Source organism: Oncorhynchus clarkii, chromosome 29, assembly GCF_045791955.1.
Source record: "Oncorhynchus clarkii lewisi isolate Uvic-CL-2024 chromosome 29, UVic_Ocla_1.0, whole genome shotgun sequence".
NCBI lineage: Eukaryota > Metazoa > Chordata > Actinopteri > Salmoniformes > Salmonidae > Oncorhynchus > Oncorhynchus clarkii.
In genome coordinates this window covers 30080140-30098955 of record NC_092175.1, presented here as the reverse complement: position 1 = coordinate 30098955, position 18816 = coordinate 30080140, and the positions used below count along the sequence as shown (strand labels likewise).

Below are 18816 nucleotides of genomic sequence, written 5' to 3'. Positions count from 1 at the left end.
GACCAAATCAGGTTCCCTCTGTTTATATATGAAGGAGAGACAGGGACCATGAGTATATGAGAGGAGGAGAAGAGAGGAGTGGGCTTGGAAGTGGGCTCAGATAAGTTATTGTTGCAAAAGCAGCAGTTATTCTTCCTGGGGTTCACACAAAACATGAACCATGACATAATACAGAACATTAATAGACAAGAACAGTTCAAGTGGTTTAACCCTTTTGGACCAGTGTTTAGCAATAGATACCTAGTTTCGAGTTCCACAATGGGTGTTTCACTGTTTGCTACAATGGTGTCCGACTGTGAAGCCATCAGAGAGGCATGCCATGTACTGTACACATAAGAGACTTGGTATAGTGACGTGTGGGAATTCACTCTCTGAATAGAGGGGATAGTGTAACAACCCTTGCATAGCAAGGCTCATCACAATCACCCCAAACTTATTGAAACAGTGGTTAGTAGTCATTTGCTTGGGGAGCAAACATGGTCTTCAGGTCTGAAAGAAAGAGTGTGATTCATCGAACCAATTCAATTGCAGGGGTTCAGACCAGACTCAGAAATAAAACACACTTAATCTGGTTAAAAACAATTCCAAAAAAATTGCTATCAATAAAATTGATTTATAAATCAAACCAACAAGATCGATATTTACAGAACTCTTCTTTCTTCTGAGGTTTCAAAACTCCAGTAAATGGCATATTCCACCACCAGCTGGACCACGTCTACTTTGTTTGGCATTTAAGTTTTGCGACTATGAAAAATATTGCCGTATGATCCTACCATTTACCAGCGTGGCTACGTCACGTTCCTTGCAAACGACCATTGGATAGGTTGGAGGCGGACCTTAGTGAGATCTATGGGTAGAGTGGATTTGAGGGTTTAAGAAGAAAACAAGGACGTATCAGGTAGGAATTTCGCTATTTAAAAGTTTATAGAATGTCTTGTAAATTCTCCTTTTATATGTAAAATGTTGAATACAACAAAACGCAACCCAACGTTTTCAATTACGGGTAACTAGCTAAAGAAGTAGCTAGCTAGCTAAGTAGCTTAAGATGTAGCTTCAGCTGGCTAACTAACTTCACGGGTAGCCATGCTGTGTGGTTTGTCCTTCCTACAAATGCTCTCGCCCGGCGAAGTTGGTATACATTGACACTGCTTAATGGGTTTAAGCACACCACGATAGCTAACTAGCTAGCTAGATAAATATGCGTTCCACCTTTATTTCTAATTGTTGCCTTAGCTTTTCACTTAGGTGATCATGAATGTTTGGAATAAAGATGTTGTAACTAACTATCCAGCCTGTAGTTACAGCTAGCTAGCTATCCAGCCTGTAGTTACAATTAGCTAACGTTAGCTACCTAACTTTCAGACTTTCTGAACAGTGGTGGTCATACTAGGTAGCTAGCTAGACAGCTAGCAAGCTAGTGAAAGTTTTATAAGTTTCCAATAAACATGTGTAGTCATGTCCTCCATGCATGGCTACGCTGGGGTTAACTCGTTGTTAAACTTAAAGCTAGCTAACAGTTGACTGTACAGCAGCAAGTTAACTTATCTATTTGATATTTTGCTTAGCTAGTATGAACGCCAGGAAAGTGAGGCATGGATAATTATGAATAATAATTTACCTTGTTACCACGATATCGGCGTGACAGACTGAGGTTTAGAATATTAAATTGAATTGAGGGCGTCGACTGGGCGCTGTCCTTTTTTCTAGTTTCAGATGTCATTCTTGCTGCTCTTTATCATCTATGTTAACGTATTGACTGACATTAGCTAATGATTTAATAACCTTTAACCATGTGAAATTTGACCGACTCAATTGCGCGACAATTTGTGCATCACCTGTCAGAAGGCCTTCTCGTGTAAATAATTTGTTTGTAATATAGGGTCGGTATAGGTGCACTCAGAAGGTGGATGTGTTTATTGGAGGAGCTGGTGTCATGAGGATTGCCATACGAGACAACATCCAAACCGCTAACTGAGTTAGTTACCTGCCCCAATGGAGCATGCACGTATTTGCTTTCAAAATCAGTATATCATTATGGAAGCAGCAGACCGTCACCCATCACATGAGCCCTTTTTAGTGTAATGCCAATTGTTTTTTTTATACGTGTTTGTCAGATCTGTCCACATGTGGCAACTACATAGCATGTGCAGTAGGCTACACAGTATACATCAAAACCTCTGTGTAGGCTAAAGGCTAGCCAGACCTAGTGGACTAAACTCCACGGTGAAGGAAGTTTATGATGAACTTCACCAACAGAGTGGAGCAGAGACCAGGCTTTGTGGAATTGAGCTCCGGCGACATCGATTCAGCCATGGTCAATACTTAAAGGTAAAATGGTAGGCGTTTCATGATTTACATGTGTCCTCTGTAGTTGCTGGACTTTCTTTGTTTGCTGAAATCATACTTTTTCAATAAACGTGAATCAAATACAACCACCAACCTTTTGCTCGTTTCTGTCTCTCAAAGATGACAACTCAGTGCAAATGCGCATGTGTCAATTGAATCTCAAAGTATGAATTTCAGCAAACAAAGGCATGCAAGTACAGATGACAAACAGGCATAGTGTAGGCGTTTCCTGATTGAAAGTTTTGACCTTGGGTGAATCAATGTAGTCGGAGCTAGATCCCACAAAGCCTGGTCTCTTTCACTCTGTTGGTGCAGTCATCATAAACTTCCTTCTCCATGGAGTGGTGTTTAGTCTGCTAAGCCAGACTTAGTTTTTCTCTGTGTTGGATGTGTTTTTGTGTTCTTTGTCCTGAGTGTGACTGAAGAAAATTGTCTACACATTGTTCACAGTCAAACAAAGGGCCCTTTGCCACTGACCTGCAAAAATAACAAGTAACGTGCCATGTTCAAGATGGCCACTGATTGGCTTTGTGTTTTGGCCTCTCTGGATGGAGGATCATGGTTGAACCTTGTTTGTCCCATCTAGGCCTAGTAGTTTAGTTCTTCAAGGTTGCCCTCTCCTGGCTTAGCCTGACCTATAATCATGTCCTCAGGTGGAAACTTTCAAGATCAGGAGGCATTTCATTAAAACTAAATGCATGCTCTTCAACCGATCGCTGCGTGCACCTGCCCGCACGTCCAACATCACTACTCTGGACGGTTCTGACTTAGAATATGTGGACAACTACAAATACCTAGGTGTCTGGTTAGACTGTAAACTCTCCTTCCAGACTCACATCAAACATCTCCAATCCAAAGTTAAATCTAGAATTGGCTTCCTATTTTTCAACACAGCCTCCTTCACTCATGCTGCCAAACATACCCTTGTAAAACTGACCATCCTACCGATCCTCGACTTCGGCGACGTCATTTACAAAATAGCCTCCAATACCCTACTCAATAAATTGGATGCAGTCTATCACAGTGCCATCCGTTTTGTCACCAAAGCTCCATATACTACCCACCACTGCGACCTGTACGCTCTTGTTGGCTGGCCCTCGCTTCATACTCGTCGCCAAACCCACTGGCTCCAGGTCATCTAGAAGACCCTGCTAGGTAAAGTTCCCCCTTATCTCACCTCGCTGGTCACCATAGCAGCACCCACCTGTAGCACGCGCTCCAGCAGGTATATTTCTCTGGTCACCCCCAAAACCAATTCTTACTTTGGCCGCCTCTCCTTCCAGTTCTCTGCTGCCAATGACTGGAACGAACTGCAAACATCTCTGAAACTGGAAACACTTATCCCCCTCACTAGCTTTAAGCACCAGCTGTCAGAGCAGCTCAAAGATTACTGCACCTGTACATAGCCCATCTATAATTTAGCCCAAACAACTACCTCTCCCCCTACTGTATTTATTTATTTATTTTGCTCTTTTGCACCCCCATTATTTCTATCTCTACTTTGCACATTCTTCCACTGCAAATCTACCATTCCAGTGTTTATTATTATTAAAAAAATAACTTGCTATATTGTATTTACTTTGACACCATGGCCTTTTTTGCCTTTACCTCCCTTATCTCACCTCATTTGCTCACATTGTATATAGACTTATTTTTCTACTGTATTATTGACTGTATGTTTGTTTTACTCCATGTGTAACTCTGTGTTGTTGTACCTGTCGAACTGCTTTGCTTTATCTTGGTCAGGTCGTAATTGTAAATGAGAACTTGTTCTCAACTTGCCTACCTGGTTAAATAAAGGTGAAATAAAAATAAATAAAATAAAAATGTTGTTTAGCAAGAGACTAGAGTTAATTTCAATCTTCATAGAGTTTTTTTTTTATTTCGGCAAATTAGGCTAGGCACCGGTCGTGGACTGGTCTTTTCCAACCAATTGCATTTCAGCTTGACTAGACTAAAGTCATGTCCCAGCCTCTGTTGCACTGCGTGTATGACAACTCCAGCTACTTTGATATGCTTCTGAATTCTGACTGGTAGGAAGAGATTTCTGTCACTACTTTAAGTCATTAGGATATGCAATGTAGCTACATAATTGTAGAATTTTAATGCCACTATGCGCACCTAAAATTAGCTCGGATGGTGTGGAAGCCACAGGTGTTGTCACCTTTTATTTTAGGTAGCAGACTAACCGCTATATTATCTACTCGCTTTTCATTTTCTGTCACCTCTCTTCCTATGTCCTTCTGTCTGACTATGTAGACCCCTGGTGGGGTCCTGTGGACTGAACTATCCACACAGACTGTGCTGCAATTATCACCCCATCTGATCTCCACTGTAATCATGACCAAGCTGAACAGTGGGGTGCAGGGAGGACAGATGGCAGACAACGCCCCAAAATATGAGTCTGAAATATTAATAGAAAGGCCATATGCTCATGCTGCTAATAAATGGAAAAAGAGAGGAGGCAGAGCTGAGCTCCGGCCTTGTGGAAATTTGGGAGAGAAATATTTGTTGCTTATTTAATTGTACAACATTTCATTGTCATGTGTTTAACCTTTATTTAATTAGGCAAGTCAGTTGAGAAGAAATTCTTATTTACAATGACGGCCTACCCCGGCCAAACCCTAACCCGGACGACACTGGGCCAATTGTGTGCCGCCCTATGGAACTCCCAATCACGGCCGGTTGTGATACAGCCTGGAATCGAACCGGGGTCTGTAGCGATGCTTCTAGCACTGAGACCACTGTGCCACTTGGTCAACCCTATCTCTCTTATTGAAAATATTTTATAATGAGGTTAATTAGGATAAAGGTGAAATAAAATGAAACAAAGTCTTAAATGTAGAATTTTGAACGACTATATTTGAGCAATATTGCTAATAACACAAACCACGAGGTAGAGATCTGCTACCCAACATGAGCCCGACGGGCCCAACATTTATAATGGATTTGCTAAAGGAGGAAGTTATTTTTGGTTCCAGGCGGGGCCTTAAGTTTGGCTATCAGGCCTGGGTAGGGCCTGAAAATCGCGGGCTTAAAATTCATGCCCAGCAGGGTTATATCCTGAGGTGCCTTATTTGGGATGGGCGGTGTCCAGATTTGCATATGGTCATGTTGTTTCTGTACCATACTGGGGTATGCAGTATTACCGGAAGTGCACACAAGGGGCGCTATTTCCACAAAAAAATAATTGGACGCAGCGATCTTGATCCAGGAAGGGATTGAATGTCTCTGCTGTAACCAAGAAGCTTGATCTTGACATCGAGCCACTTAACTAGCAAGTTATCAAACCAAATGCATAGCTGGAGCCCAGACATGGATATAATTTATTTGACACATAGTAATACTTAACTTAGTTATAAGCAGTGGCGTTGGTATTTCGGGGGGGGGGGGGGCTCTACGGTATATCGCCCGAGCCTTATTGCTATTATAAACTGGTTACTGGCATGAATAGAACAGTAAACACCTATTTTTGTGTCATACCCGTGGTATATTGTCTGATATATCTTAGCCAATCCGCATCCAGGACCCACACTACACGGTTTATAATTCGAGTTTGAAAACAAATGCACTACAGGAAGGGATTAGCCTATTGCATTTTATGACTTTGAAACTAAACAGGGGAACGGGGTTTGGCTAGGAGTCAGTCAGTGTTGGCAAGGGGGGTAGCACTGTGACAACTGTTAAAGTAGTGTAGATTGTCCATCTCCCATTTCCAGTTTGCGGTCTTGCAGCCCTGAGCTTTGGCTTTCACTGGGACAGAAGGTGACAGTGGAGAAGTGGGATAGGACTGAACCGGTCTTAGATTTTCCAAACCCTCCACAAACTTTCTTTAGGCTATTCATGTGTACAGGCGAAGGGGTTGATGATTGTATTATCACCTAAATGACCTTTGAAGAGCCCTGACAATATCATTAATGTATTGTTCACCTGTTTTTCAGTGGTGTGGTTTTGGCGAGGGCATGGAGCACCCTGTACACAGAGGGGAGACGATGTCCCTCGGACTGCACGACAGGTACTGTGCAATGTATGTCCAAAATTTCTTCTACATCTATACACACAACCATTCAACGTTCCTCACTTTCCTCTGAAGTGGCTCATTTTAGCCGTTCTGGGTTTTAGCCGTTCTGTGAACATGTAACGTTAGTAATTATCTCATCTCTTGATTAATATATGAAGTTAGTCTAACGACATTAAAAAAAAATTATTCTCTCTTATTTTTGTCGGGTCTGCTTGCTTTCTCTTACGGACAGAGATAGAAATTGTGGTTTTAAACTAAAATAATATTTCCTTTTTGATAGTCTTGAGTTTCTACCTCTTGCATCATTTGCAATATTCTGTTTTAACTTTAACTTGCCTGTTAAGTAACATTCATGATTGCATCTTAAAGTGAGTCAAAGACATGGACTCAGTATGGAGTGTTCATGCAGCTCGGTGTGTGTGGGCTAACTTAGCTGTTGACGATGCTGCAGCAGTGATTCAGGTTGGGTTACAGCGTGTATCCATGACTCAGTCTGTCAGAGGGCTGTCATTGTCCCCCTGTTGCTGGGTAAATGGCTGCCTCTTTGGGCCTGTCTCCAGGCCCCTCTTTGGGATGTGTTGTTTTTGTACCAAGTGACTAATGCCTTATTTCAAGCTGTGAGTGGATTTTTATCTGTAAGCCAGTTACTATCGTTAACGGTAATGAATTAGGAAGTTGTGTAATTGTGGAGAGCCAGGGGAGATTACTCACAACATCATGACTGTTGACTATTTTAAATTCTGCTGCTCTCATGACTGTATTTTTCTGTGTCCTCTATGGTGTAGTGTCAGCTAGGCTTCCCTAAGCCCCTGTCCTTTGTGCCTTCCTGTGTGTTGCAGCAGCTGTTCAGGGATTTTGTCTTCTCGGAGCACTTCATGAAGATTTTAGTGGAGTGCCTCAACTAGAAATGCTTTCATGACACAATGTTACAGATTTAGCTCTAACTAGAATGTGTGTCAGTGCATTTTGACCTATGGTTTATTAGAATGATGAGCTCTGACTACTCAAGTATACAGTTTTTTTGTTTTTAACATTGTATTTCTTTCCACCAAAACAAGTTGCTGTGATGTCTAACCCAATCCTGCCTTCAGTCATTTCCATGACCATAACCACAACAACAGATCTTAACGGGCAATGCTTCAGTCGTGTGGTTTTATGGTTTCCCTTTTGTAAACTTTGTATTTCCTTATTATGTTGTTTCCAGTCCTTTTGAAGCTAAGCAGTAGTTTAAAAATGTTTTACAAGGAGCACATGTGCGCCTAAGTTCAAATGTAGGCACGCACACAAATAAATTTAGGAGCACAATGAAAAATATTTGAGGTAATAAAGCTAGAATTGTACATTTTTCTAGGCTCACTGGTGCGCTTAAATAAAAAAAATCCACATCCCACAGAAAAATATTTAGCCGCATATGCCAGTAAAATTGTCACACTGTAGATAGAGCCCTGGGCTTGGGCGGTATACAGGGGTATGATTTTCAATACCGTTGAAACAATTTCTAGCTTATTCTTTATTTTTAAATAAATACCTGCAGTCAACTTGTGCGCTAGGTTAATAGATAAAGCAGATCGCGTTCTTCAGTTCACCTGTTGCATTATTGTTTCATTATGAAGCTGTTCCCCAAAGCAGCTGATTAAGCCACATGGTAGGTTTGTTATCAAAGAGCAAACGGAATCTTTTGGGACATGACGATCCACTGTTGTGCAAGAGAGGTGATCAAGTTACAAGTTTGCCAGCTAAATATCTTATAACTATAGGTTTAACTATCTAAGATTCTCTACAGCCCAGGGCTCCAGCATTTGGTTAGCTAGCTAAGTAGCTAACTTGCTCAAGATCAAGCTTCTTGGTTACAGCAGAGACAGTCAATCTCCTCCTGGACCAAGATCCCTGCTGTCTAATTATTATTATTTTATATATTTAAACTTTATTTATAGATTTTCAGATATAACAAAAACAGTACAACACCAACCCCTCATTCTCCCACCCCTCCCTCCTTAATTATTTGTTTTGTGCATGTAGCAAACTTTCAGTAGCCTATTGAGATAGTTGTATAATAAGCTGGGTTTTCTGTTAGTTTGTTTGCTTGCGCTTGTTAGCATTTAGCTACTGTCCGCTATGGGAAGTTTGGAAAGACTTGCACTGCCGGTAATACCGTATACCCCGGTATGGTATAGATACGGCATGAAGCTATGAAAATCTGGACACCACTGAAGCCTACTGGACCAGCATGTCCCTCTGTTGTCACGCAACTTGCTACCTCCTAACGAGCATCAAGGAATAGTTGCTAGGCAGTGGCAGTCTTTGGCCAGAGAGCGTGCCGCTGGACTGGACAACGTGGTGCAGTGGAGCGAGAGTAGACTACAAGCTGATGGGGGAGGGGTTGATGGCTTAATCAAACGCACAGATTGGCTGTTATTATTGACATGATGGGTTTGTCATCATTCCTCCCCTCCCAACCAACAGTAGCTTCAGCTCTCTAGCATCACTATTTTGAGTGCTGTTGTAATGAATTAACCATACAGCAGCTTGACTGGGTTTTAGTGAGTGTATTGTGGGAGTTGAGGTGTTTTATTTCTCTTTCATTCTGTGCAAAGCAAAGTGTCTTTTCAATTTAAGTAAGATCACTATAATGTACATTTCATGTCCAGATGGAGGTAGTAACAATGCACCAAAAAGGCAGGAACATTTCAGTGCATCACTTGGCAAGGTGATAGTCCTAATGCCACAGTTGTTGGCCAGCAAACACTAGACTGCTGCAAACCTTCTTTTGAGGTGGACTGTTGACTCTTCTAGGCACTCTTAATAGCAAGCTCATGGGAACGTGTGCTGTTGGCAAGGTTTGTTTCCCCCATTTTTGCTTTCACCAGCTTCCATCTGTTGCATCGATGTACCCCAATTGGCAAATCTACATCTGTATGCGGCGCTACACTTCTGCTGCCCACATATGAACTCGAGTACCTAAATCCAATGTCTATTCAACCCTGTATACTGGGGTGAATCTGTATTTTCTAAAGCCGACTCTTTCTTCTGTCCTCAACCACATTCGGTGTGACGATTAGTTTTGTCAAAGGTCTTTTTTTGTACTGCCCTGAATTGATCCCTGTGACCTAGCCTAACTCTGTATTAGAGGTCGACCCATTATGATTTTTCGTTACCGATTGTTGGAGGACCAAAAAAAGCCGATACCGATAAATCGGCCGATTTTTATATATATTTGTAATAATGACAATTACAACAATACTGAGTATACACTTTTATTTTAACTTAATATAATACATCAATAAAATCAATTTAGTCTCAAATATACACTGCTCAAAAATATAAAGGGAACACTAAAATAACACATCCTAGATCTGAATGAATGAAATATTCTTATTAAATACTTTTATCTTTACATTGTTGAATGTGCTGACAACAAAATCACACAAAATGTATCAATGGAAATAAAATGTATCAACCCATGGAGGTCTGGATTTGGAGTTACACTCGAAATTTAAGTGGAAAACCACACTACAGGCTGATCCAACTTTGATGTAATGTCCTTTTAACAAGTCAAAATGAGGCTCAGTAGTGTGTGTGGCCTCCACGTGCCTGTATGACCTCCCTACAACGCCTGGGCATGCTCCTGATGAGGTGGCGGATGGTCTCCTGAGGGATCTCCTCCCAGACCTTGACTAAAGCATCCGCCAACTCCTGGACAGTCTGTGGTGGATGGAGCGAGACATGATGTCCCAGATGTGCTCAATTGGATTCAGGTCTGGGGAACGGACGGGCCAGTCCATAGCATCAATGTCTTCCTCTTGCAGGAACTGCTGACACACTCCAGCCACATGAGGTCTAGCATTGTCTTGCATTAGGAGGAACCCAGGGCCAACCGCACCAGCATATGGTCTCACAAGGGATCTGAGGATCTCATCTCGGTACCTAATGGCAGTCAGGCTACCTCTGGCGAGCACATGGAGGGCTGTGCAGCCCCCCAAAGAAATGCCACCCCACACAATTACTGACCCACCGCCAAACCGGTCATGCTTGAGGATGTTGCAGGCAGCAGAACGTTCTCCACGGCGTCTCCAGACTCTGTCACGTCTGTCACATGTGCTCAGTGTGAACCTGCTTTCATCTGTGAAGAGCACTGGGCGCCAGTGGCGAATTTGCCAGTCTTGGTGTTCTCTGGCAAATGCCAAACGTCCTGCACGGTGTTGGGCTGTAAGCACAACCCCCACCTGTGGACGTCGGGCCCTCATACCACCCTCATGGAGTCTGTTTCTGACCGTTTGAGCAGACACATGCACATTTGTGGCCTGCTGGAGGTCATTTTGCAGGGCTCTGGCAGTGCTCCTCCTGCTCCTCCTTGCACAAAGGCGGAGGTAGCGGTGCTGCTGCTGGGTTGTTGCCCTCCTACGGCCTCATCCACGTCTCCTGATGTACTGGCCTGTCTCCTGGTAGCGCCTCCATGCTCTGGACACTACGCTGACAGACACAGCAAACCTTCTTGCCACAGCTCGCATTGATGTGCCATCCTGGATGAGCTGCACTACCTGAGCCACTTGTGTGGGTTGTAGACTCCGTCTCATGCTACCACTAGAGTGAAAGCACCGCCAGCATTCAAAAGTGACCAAAACATCAGCCAGGAAGCATTGGAACTGAGAAGTGGTCTGTGGTCACCACCTGCAGAACCACTCCTTTATTGGGGGTGATTTGCTAATTGCCTATAATTTTCCACCTGTTGTCTATTCCATTTGCACAACCACATGTGAAATTTATTGTCAATCTGTGTTGCTTCCTAAGTGGACAGTTTGATTTCACTGAAGTGTGATTGACTTGGAGTTAGTTACATTGTGTTTAAGTGTTCCCTTTACTTTTTTGAGCAGTGTAGAATGAAACATGTTCAATTTGGTTTAAATAATGCAAAAATAAAGTAAAAGAAGAAAGTAAAAGTGCAATATGTGCCATGTAAAAAAGCTAACGTTTAAGTTCCTTGCTCAGAACATGAGAACATGAAAGCTGCTGGTTCCTTTTTAACATGAGTCTTCAATATTCCCAGGTTTTAGGTTGTAGTTTTAGGTTGTAGTTAATATAGGACTATTTCTCGCTATACCATTTTTATTTCATATACCTTTGACTATTGGATGTTCTAATAGGTACTTTAATATTGCCAGCCTAATCTCAGGAGTTGATAGGCTTGAAGTCTAAAACGGCGCAATGCTTCAAGCATTGCGAAGAGCTGCTGGCAAATCCAGTAAAGTGCTGTTTGAATGAATGCTTACGAGACTGCTGCTGCCTACCACCGCTCAGACTGGTCTATCAAATCATAGTCTTAATTATAATATAATAACACACAGAAATACGAGCCTTAGGTCATTAATATGTTCAAATCCGGAAACTATCCTTTTGAAAACAAAACGTTTATTTTTTCAGTGAAATACGGAACGGTTCCGTATTTTATCTAACGGGTGGCATCCATAAGTCTAAATATTCCTGTTACATTGCACAACCTTCAATGTTATGTCATAATTACATAAAATTCTGGCAAATTAGTAAGCAACAAGCCAGGCGGCCCAAACTGTTGCATATACCCTGACTCTGCGTACAATGAACGCAAGAGAAGTGACACAATTTCCCTAGTTTAATATTGCCTGCTAACACAAATGTATTTTAATTAAACATGCAGGTTTAAAAATATATACTTCTGTGTATTGATTTTAAGAAAGGCATTGATGTTTATGGTTAGGTACATTCGTGCAACGATTGTGCTTTTTTCGCAAATACGCTTTTGTCAAATCATCCCCGTTTGGCCAAGTTGGCTGTCTTTGTTAGGAAGAGATGGTCTTCACACAGTTTGCAACGAGCCAGGCGGGCCAAACTGCTGCATATACCCTGACTCTGTTGCACAGAACGCAAGAGAAGTGACACAATTTCCCTAGTTCAAAGAAATTCATGTTAGCAGGCAATATTAACTAAATATGCAGATTTAAAATATATACTTGTGTATTGATTTTAAGAAAGGCATTGATGTTTATGGTTAGGTACATTGGTGCAACGACTATGCTTTTTTTGCGAATGCGCTTGTTAAATCATCACCTGTTTGGCGAAGTAGGCTGTGATTCAATGATAAATTAACAGGCATCGCATCGATTATATGCAACGCAGGACAAGCTAGATAAACTAGTAATATCATCAACCATGTGTAGTTAACTAGTGATTATGTTAAGATTGATTGTTTTTATACGATACATTTAATGCTAGCTAGCACCTTACCATGGCTCCTCGTGGAGTGCAATGTAATCGTCCATAATCGGTATCCAAAAATGCTGATTACCGTTTGTTATGAAAACTTGAAATCGGCCCTAATTAATCTGCCATTCCGATTTATCGGTCGACCTCTAGTCTGTGTGCCGTATTCTCTGACTGGCTGTCTGTGATTATGCAGATGGGGCTAATCTCATCCCATTTAAGATGTTTAAGAAAGATGCATTTTATTGACCGTTAATGTGAAAAGTTAAACATTAATCAGTAACCCATTACCCAGCTAAGCCTAATTCTGGTAAAAGTTCTATTGTACTACACCCTGGCTTGTTTTATTTAGGACTACACAGAGTTTGTATTGTCTGGCTGAAAGTGGATCATGACAAAAGACACACGTAGAGAGTGTTCTTATGGTTGAGGTTTGTAGGGCTTTGAGCATGGTTCTATCCATCCTTCTCCAGCCCTGCCTGCCTGCTGCTGTTTCTGCACTCCTCAGTAGAAGTCCTCAGCCTTCAGCATCTGCTGGGCCTCTGCTTTCATCACCTCATCCCTCTGAATCCAGGCAAACTTTTGTTGCTCTCTACCTCAGTCTTTGATTTTTCTACACTGGGTGAGTTTCTCTTAACTAGCACTTTCAGCAGGATTATTTATCACCCCAGAAACGCTTTGATAACGACAAATGCATATTCTTTTCTGATAATCGCCAAGCCTTGCGAAATGCGTTAAAATGTGAAACAAACCGGGTGCTGTTTCATAGCTGGAACATGACATTCAGGGCACTTGCTTTAAAAAATATATATATATTTGGATAGTGCTGAGCCATTAATACTTTTTAATGTCGGTTCGATTTCATATAAATGATCACAGTTTTCGGTTCAGATTTTTAGATTATAATTTTTTTTTTTTTACATTAAATGCACTATACGTTATGTGTGTTCAATGCCGTAACACAGAATAAAACAATTCATAAAAGTCCCATGATGGTAGTGACTGCCCATTACAGCTTATCACTTATTAACTATAAGTCATTCACATTACTTTTTATAAATATTTCAGATGTTGTGTATATTACATTTGTTTTGTTAAATTACTTTATTTGATTCCAAGTCATCATCTCATCTCTATAGAGCTGCTGTCTATGCTGCCTGACAAAACCACTATTTTAGTTCTTCTTCAAAGTAAATAAGGCACACTTTTATGACTGCTGAATACCAACTATCAATCACTTAGATCATGTATTTTCAGGCTCGTGATGCAACTGCTTTATATTTCTCTCGATAGTGCGTTCTCTCATTCTCCGTGTCCGCTGCGCGCAAACGGACAAGTTTTTAAGCGTGTGTGCAATGGATTATGGTCATTGTAGTTTAGCACTGAAAACGTGGTAATTAACTATGTAGAACATTGGCTTGTTGGAAACTTCAACTCCCTGCTAGTTCGTTCAAGCTTGATCTGATTTATCTCTACAAAAACTGCACATCGATCTCACAGAAAAAAAATCACGAAGTGGAATTCAAATGATTGAACTGACGTCGGTCAATTATACTGAACAAAAATATAAACGCAACATGCAACAATTTCATAGATTTTACTGAGTTACAATTCATATAAGGAAATCAGTCAGTTGAAATAGATGCATTAGGGCCTAGATTTCACATGACTGGGCCGGGTTGCAGCCCACTGGGGAGCCAGGCCCAGCCAATCAGAATGAGTTTTTCCCCACAAAAGGGCTTTATTAAAGAAAGAAATACTCCTCAGCACTGTTTTACCAATCCTGTGACAGCTGGATAGACTGTCAGATGAGATGAAGGTTTTGATCATTCTGATCGGGCCAGAAATAGGATGGATGAGGAACCACACTGTGTGGTGGTGACCGCATGCGCAGTCAGCTGCTTGCTTGAGAGGGTATACGGAGTTTAGACAGTACAGTTCCCTCTGTGTCCACTAGATGGTATACATTTGTCTGTTCTGCAGTCAGTCACGAGGGCTGTCTGTTCCCCTGATTTTCATACAGACATGAACCCACGCCTAATGGCCAGTACAAATGTCAGGCAAAGGCAAGGTGCACCAAACACAATGCAAAACAATCTTATGGACAAGAACATGTGTAGATGGTCGAGACTTTAATATGGTGTATGTGTTATTTTAGTCCAGTGTGTTTCTGTTAGAACAGTGATGGGGTGTGCGTTAAAGTGAGACAGATTTTAGCAGTGTTACAGCACAGAGAGGATGCATTCCTGTCATCCAGGGCTGTTGGGTCAGTGTGCATAGCTCAGGAGTCTGGCTGTTTCTCTCTCCTCTCCCACCCCCTCCCCCCAACGGCCCTAATCGCTTCTGAAAGAAGTCCACAGATTGATTCTCACCAAGGCTCTGATAAAAGCAGCCATTGTCAGGCTTCACTCTAAAAGCTGGAGGAGTTTTTGGTTATTGAGGACTAGGCTATCAGTGCTGCCTCCCCTCTTTGTTCCCAGCCTGTCTTGTTCTTCATAATACTGCTCAGTTATTGTGGCTTGCAGGGCAGAAGTCAAACGACGTAATAATAACGCAGTTTCTTCAATAGATGTTCAGATGACATTCTGTTTTTGAAAAAGGGAAGTGTTTCATGATGAAACATACAATGATTGCGAAATTGCATTGGCCTAACTAGCTTAGTCTTTTTAAATGGGCAACTCTACATTTAGGACTATCTGGTTTCATGACAGATCCAGTACCATGTTTAGATGTTTGCCCTCTCTGTTTTTTATTTAGGATTGTATCTAAATAAAGAGGAGCAGCTTTAGTACCCTAGATACAGGCTGTAGTACAGGTCAGTATAACCTGCACACAGAGCTCAGGCTGTAGTACAGGTCAGTATAACCTGCACACTGAGCTCAGGCTGTTGTACAGGTCAGTATAACCTGCACACTGAGCTCAGGCTGTAATATAGGGCAGTATAACCTGCACACTGAGCTCAGGCTGTAATATATGGCAGTATAACCTGCACACAGAGCTCAGGCTGTAGTACAGGTCAGTATAACCTGCACACAGAGCTCAGGCTGTAGTACAGGTCAGTATAACCTGCACACTGAGCTCAGGCTGTAATATAGGGCAGTATAACCTGCACACAGAGCTCAGGCTGTAGTACAGGTCAGTATAACCTGCACACAGAGCTCAGGCTGTAGTACAGGTCAGTATAACCTGCACACAGAGCTCAGGCTGTAGTACAGGTCAGTATAACCTGCACACAGAGCTCAGGCTGTAGTACAGGTCAGTATAACCTGCACACAGAGCTCAGGCTGTAGTACAGGTCAGTATAACCTGCACACAGAGCTCAGGCTGTAGTACAGGTCAGTATAACCTGCACACAGAGCTCAGGCTGTTGTACAGGTCAGTATAACCTGCACACGGAGCTCAGGCTGTAGTACAGGTCAGTATAACCTGCACACTGAGCTCAGGCTGTAATAAAGGGCAGTATAACCTGCACACACAGCTCAGGCTGTAATATAGGGCAGTATAACCTGCACACACAGCTCAGTGTTTTGATCCAGAGACAGGCTTGGTGTGTTTTTTCCACTCTGATATTAATTGTATTTTGTATGGAGGAGCAGCAGGTACAAATGAACATATTCAGCCATGCTTTGTTCACTCAGACAGACGCATATTAATAATTTTTATGTGCTCACCTCTGGCTCAGCGCCATCCCCACTCATCTGACAAAGGTTTTTTTAATCCCCCTGGTTTCCATTGTCTGTTTCATTCCTACCGCCATCATAGAGTTTAATCTGCACCCATAAAAATATTCTCCCCGTCATCCTCTGTAACCACAGACAAAGACTGAGAACATGACTACCCTGCCTGAGAGAACAGGCTGTGTACTCTGTTGAAAGAGTTTCATAGTGAAGAAGTGGTCCAAGACATCATGGCTCCAAAGAAATGACCTGCAGTGGTTCTATTGGTTGATATTCTCCCTAGTTATGGGGCGAGATGGTGAGGAGTCAACCTTGAGGGAGGGGTTAAGGGCAGGTTGGAAGACATTACCTTAATTAAGCTCCAGAGTGAGAAAGCAGGAGTGGGGTGACTAGGGGTCCCAGCTTGGCTGAGGCTGGCGCTTTTAGAAGTTCCACAATAGGTCGTTTTTCATGACGATGGGAGTAGAAGAGATTTGAAACAAAGGGCTAGAGAGAGGGCTTGTCAAAAGGAAGTAGCACACAGGAAATTACTTTGCTTTAGACTTCTTGACAGGGCCTTCAGAGCTCTTTGGATGAGAGGGACTGTAATCGTGGAAATGAGCTGCACAGTGCTCTATTCATGGTTGTATTTTTCTCTTGGTGCTTGGGTGAATGTTGATCTGAGGTTTAAAGGTGTTTTAGTGTTCCATCTTGATCAGCTAGCTGCCTCAGGCAAGGCCATGGCTTACTGCACACTGTGGGAAGATCTCAATTGCATACTCCTCGCATCCTCTCTCCTTGTCCCCTTTTCAAAACGCATTGGATTAGAAAGCCAGAGGTCCCTCCCCTTTTGACTTTCTGATCCAATGGATTTTGAGAAGGAGAAGAGGAGAGAGGACGCAAGGAGTATGCAATTGAGATGATCTCCGTGTTCCTGCTAGATAAGAGGGCACCGTGCATGATGGCCATGCAGGAGACACTATGAGGGGACAATACAACTGCAGAGGTCCAGCGAATGAGATCTTCATTTTATATCTACTAGTATAGGCTATACAATCTGCCATGCTTGCATATTAGGCTTATATTTTATCTTTGATAAAAGTGGAGAATAAACATTACCTCCGAAGGTGTAGGGGGACAAGTTGTCCATAGAAATATAATTCTATTCCTATGATGTACTCTCTCTCCCACATGGAATTACACCTAGCCTCCTAGCCTATGTGGGTGTATCCGAAGTCGCACTGTAGAGGTTTTATTACTAGTTATAAATGGGAGGATGTAAACTTAATGGATTGCTGGTTAGAAATACCAAACGTTCCTTTTTATTTCCCAGTGTAAACTAGTGGTATTTTAGGCACCGCTCTCCTGAGGGTGGGGAGACGCTAGCTACTGTATTTAAGCCTCTGCTCAGTGCTGTGGGGTTTTCTCCTCCCTTTCTCTTACTCATCCCTCCTCTCCACCTCTCCCCTCCACCTCCCCCCTCACTATAACAAGCCCAGCACTGCAGTCGCCGGCTCCTTTAACAAGGTGGCACTGTTGTTGAGCTGCTGGGCTAGAGACGGCACAGCCTCAAAGGACGGGAGGCTTTTCCCCTTCTAACAGAGATGACTGTGAGCTGCCGTTGCCCCTGTAGACACAGGAGATAGGATCCATTGGCTTCTTCTCACTGCTACCACTGCTACCGTTAGTGTCATAAGCCGGTGTAGCCTGCGCTGCTGTTGCTGCCTGTACCACTCCACCGCTGTCGCTGCTGCTCTCCCTGCCTCTGATCCTTGTGGGCAGAGTGGGATGGAAGCCCTCGCTGGAAGCCTGTTCATGGAAATGCTCTTTGCCGTTGTTTGCGCTGTAGCTCCGTGCTGGTGACAACATGCCGTTAAAATGGAAAAGCGGTTCTCCTGTTAGCTGGAAATTCCCAGTGCCAGTTCTTAAGACATCCAGGTCCTCACCGCTCTCTCCTGCCTATATGTGAGTAAGGAACCAATTCCATTCATAGCATGCTGTGGTGGTGTATTTTCAGTTTTAGATTTTGTTCAGTTGTGGTGTATTATTTTGGGGTATGGGGAGTCCCCCTCTCTCATTGCAGCCTAATTGGGCAGAATATGATGGGAGCTTTGTTGTGTGTCGATTTAATACCCTCCTTTGTGCCGCGTGTGATGACTGGCCAGCTAGCGGAGCGCTGTCCTCTAGAGCGGTGTGATGACTGTCCAGCTAGCGGAACGCTGTCCTCTAGAGCGGTGTGCTGACTGTCCAGCTAGCGGAACGCTGTCCTCTAGAGCGGTGTGCTGACTGTCCAGCTAGCGGAACTCTGTCCTCTAGAGCGGTGTGCTGACTGTCCAGCTAGTGGAAACCTGTCCTCTAGAGCGGTGTGATGACTGTCCAGCTAGCGGAACTCTGTCCTCTAGAGCGGTGTGCTGACTGTCCAGCTAGCGGAAACCTGTCCTCTAGAGCGGTGTGCTGACTGTCCAGCTAGCGGAACGCTGTCCTCTGGAGCAGTATGGCTTATTATCCATGGCCGTGGCCCATTTTCAATTTGTTGGGGCCAGGACCACATCCACTGCC

The 18816-nt window shown here is 43.0% G+C and overlaps 1 protein-coding gene across 7 annotated transcripts in view; it reads left to right on the top strand.

The window, feature by feature from the left end:
• Positions 1–804: 804 nt before the first annotated feature.
• The window catches only part of LOC139388297 (kelch-like protein 13), a 69742-nt gene continuing 51730 nt past the window's right edge, over positions 805–18816 (top strand). The window contains exons 1-2 of one of the 7 annotated variants that reach the window (XM_071134894.1): positions 805–898; positions 6288–6373. In XM_071134894.1, the coding sequence (XP_070990995.1) occupies positions 6309–6373 (65 nt within the window). In that variant the 5' untranslated portion in view covers positions 805–898; positions 6288–6308. Of the gene's footprint in view, positions 899–6287; positions 6374–17739; positions 18223–18816 lie in introns of those variants that run through there. The other 6 variants (XM_071134891.1, XM_071134895.1, XM_071134892.1 and 3 more) reach the window with 6 other exon arrangements.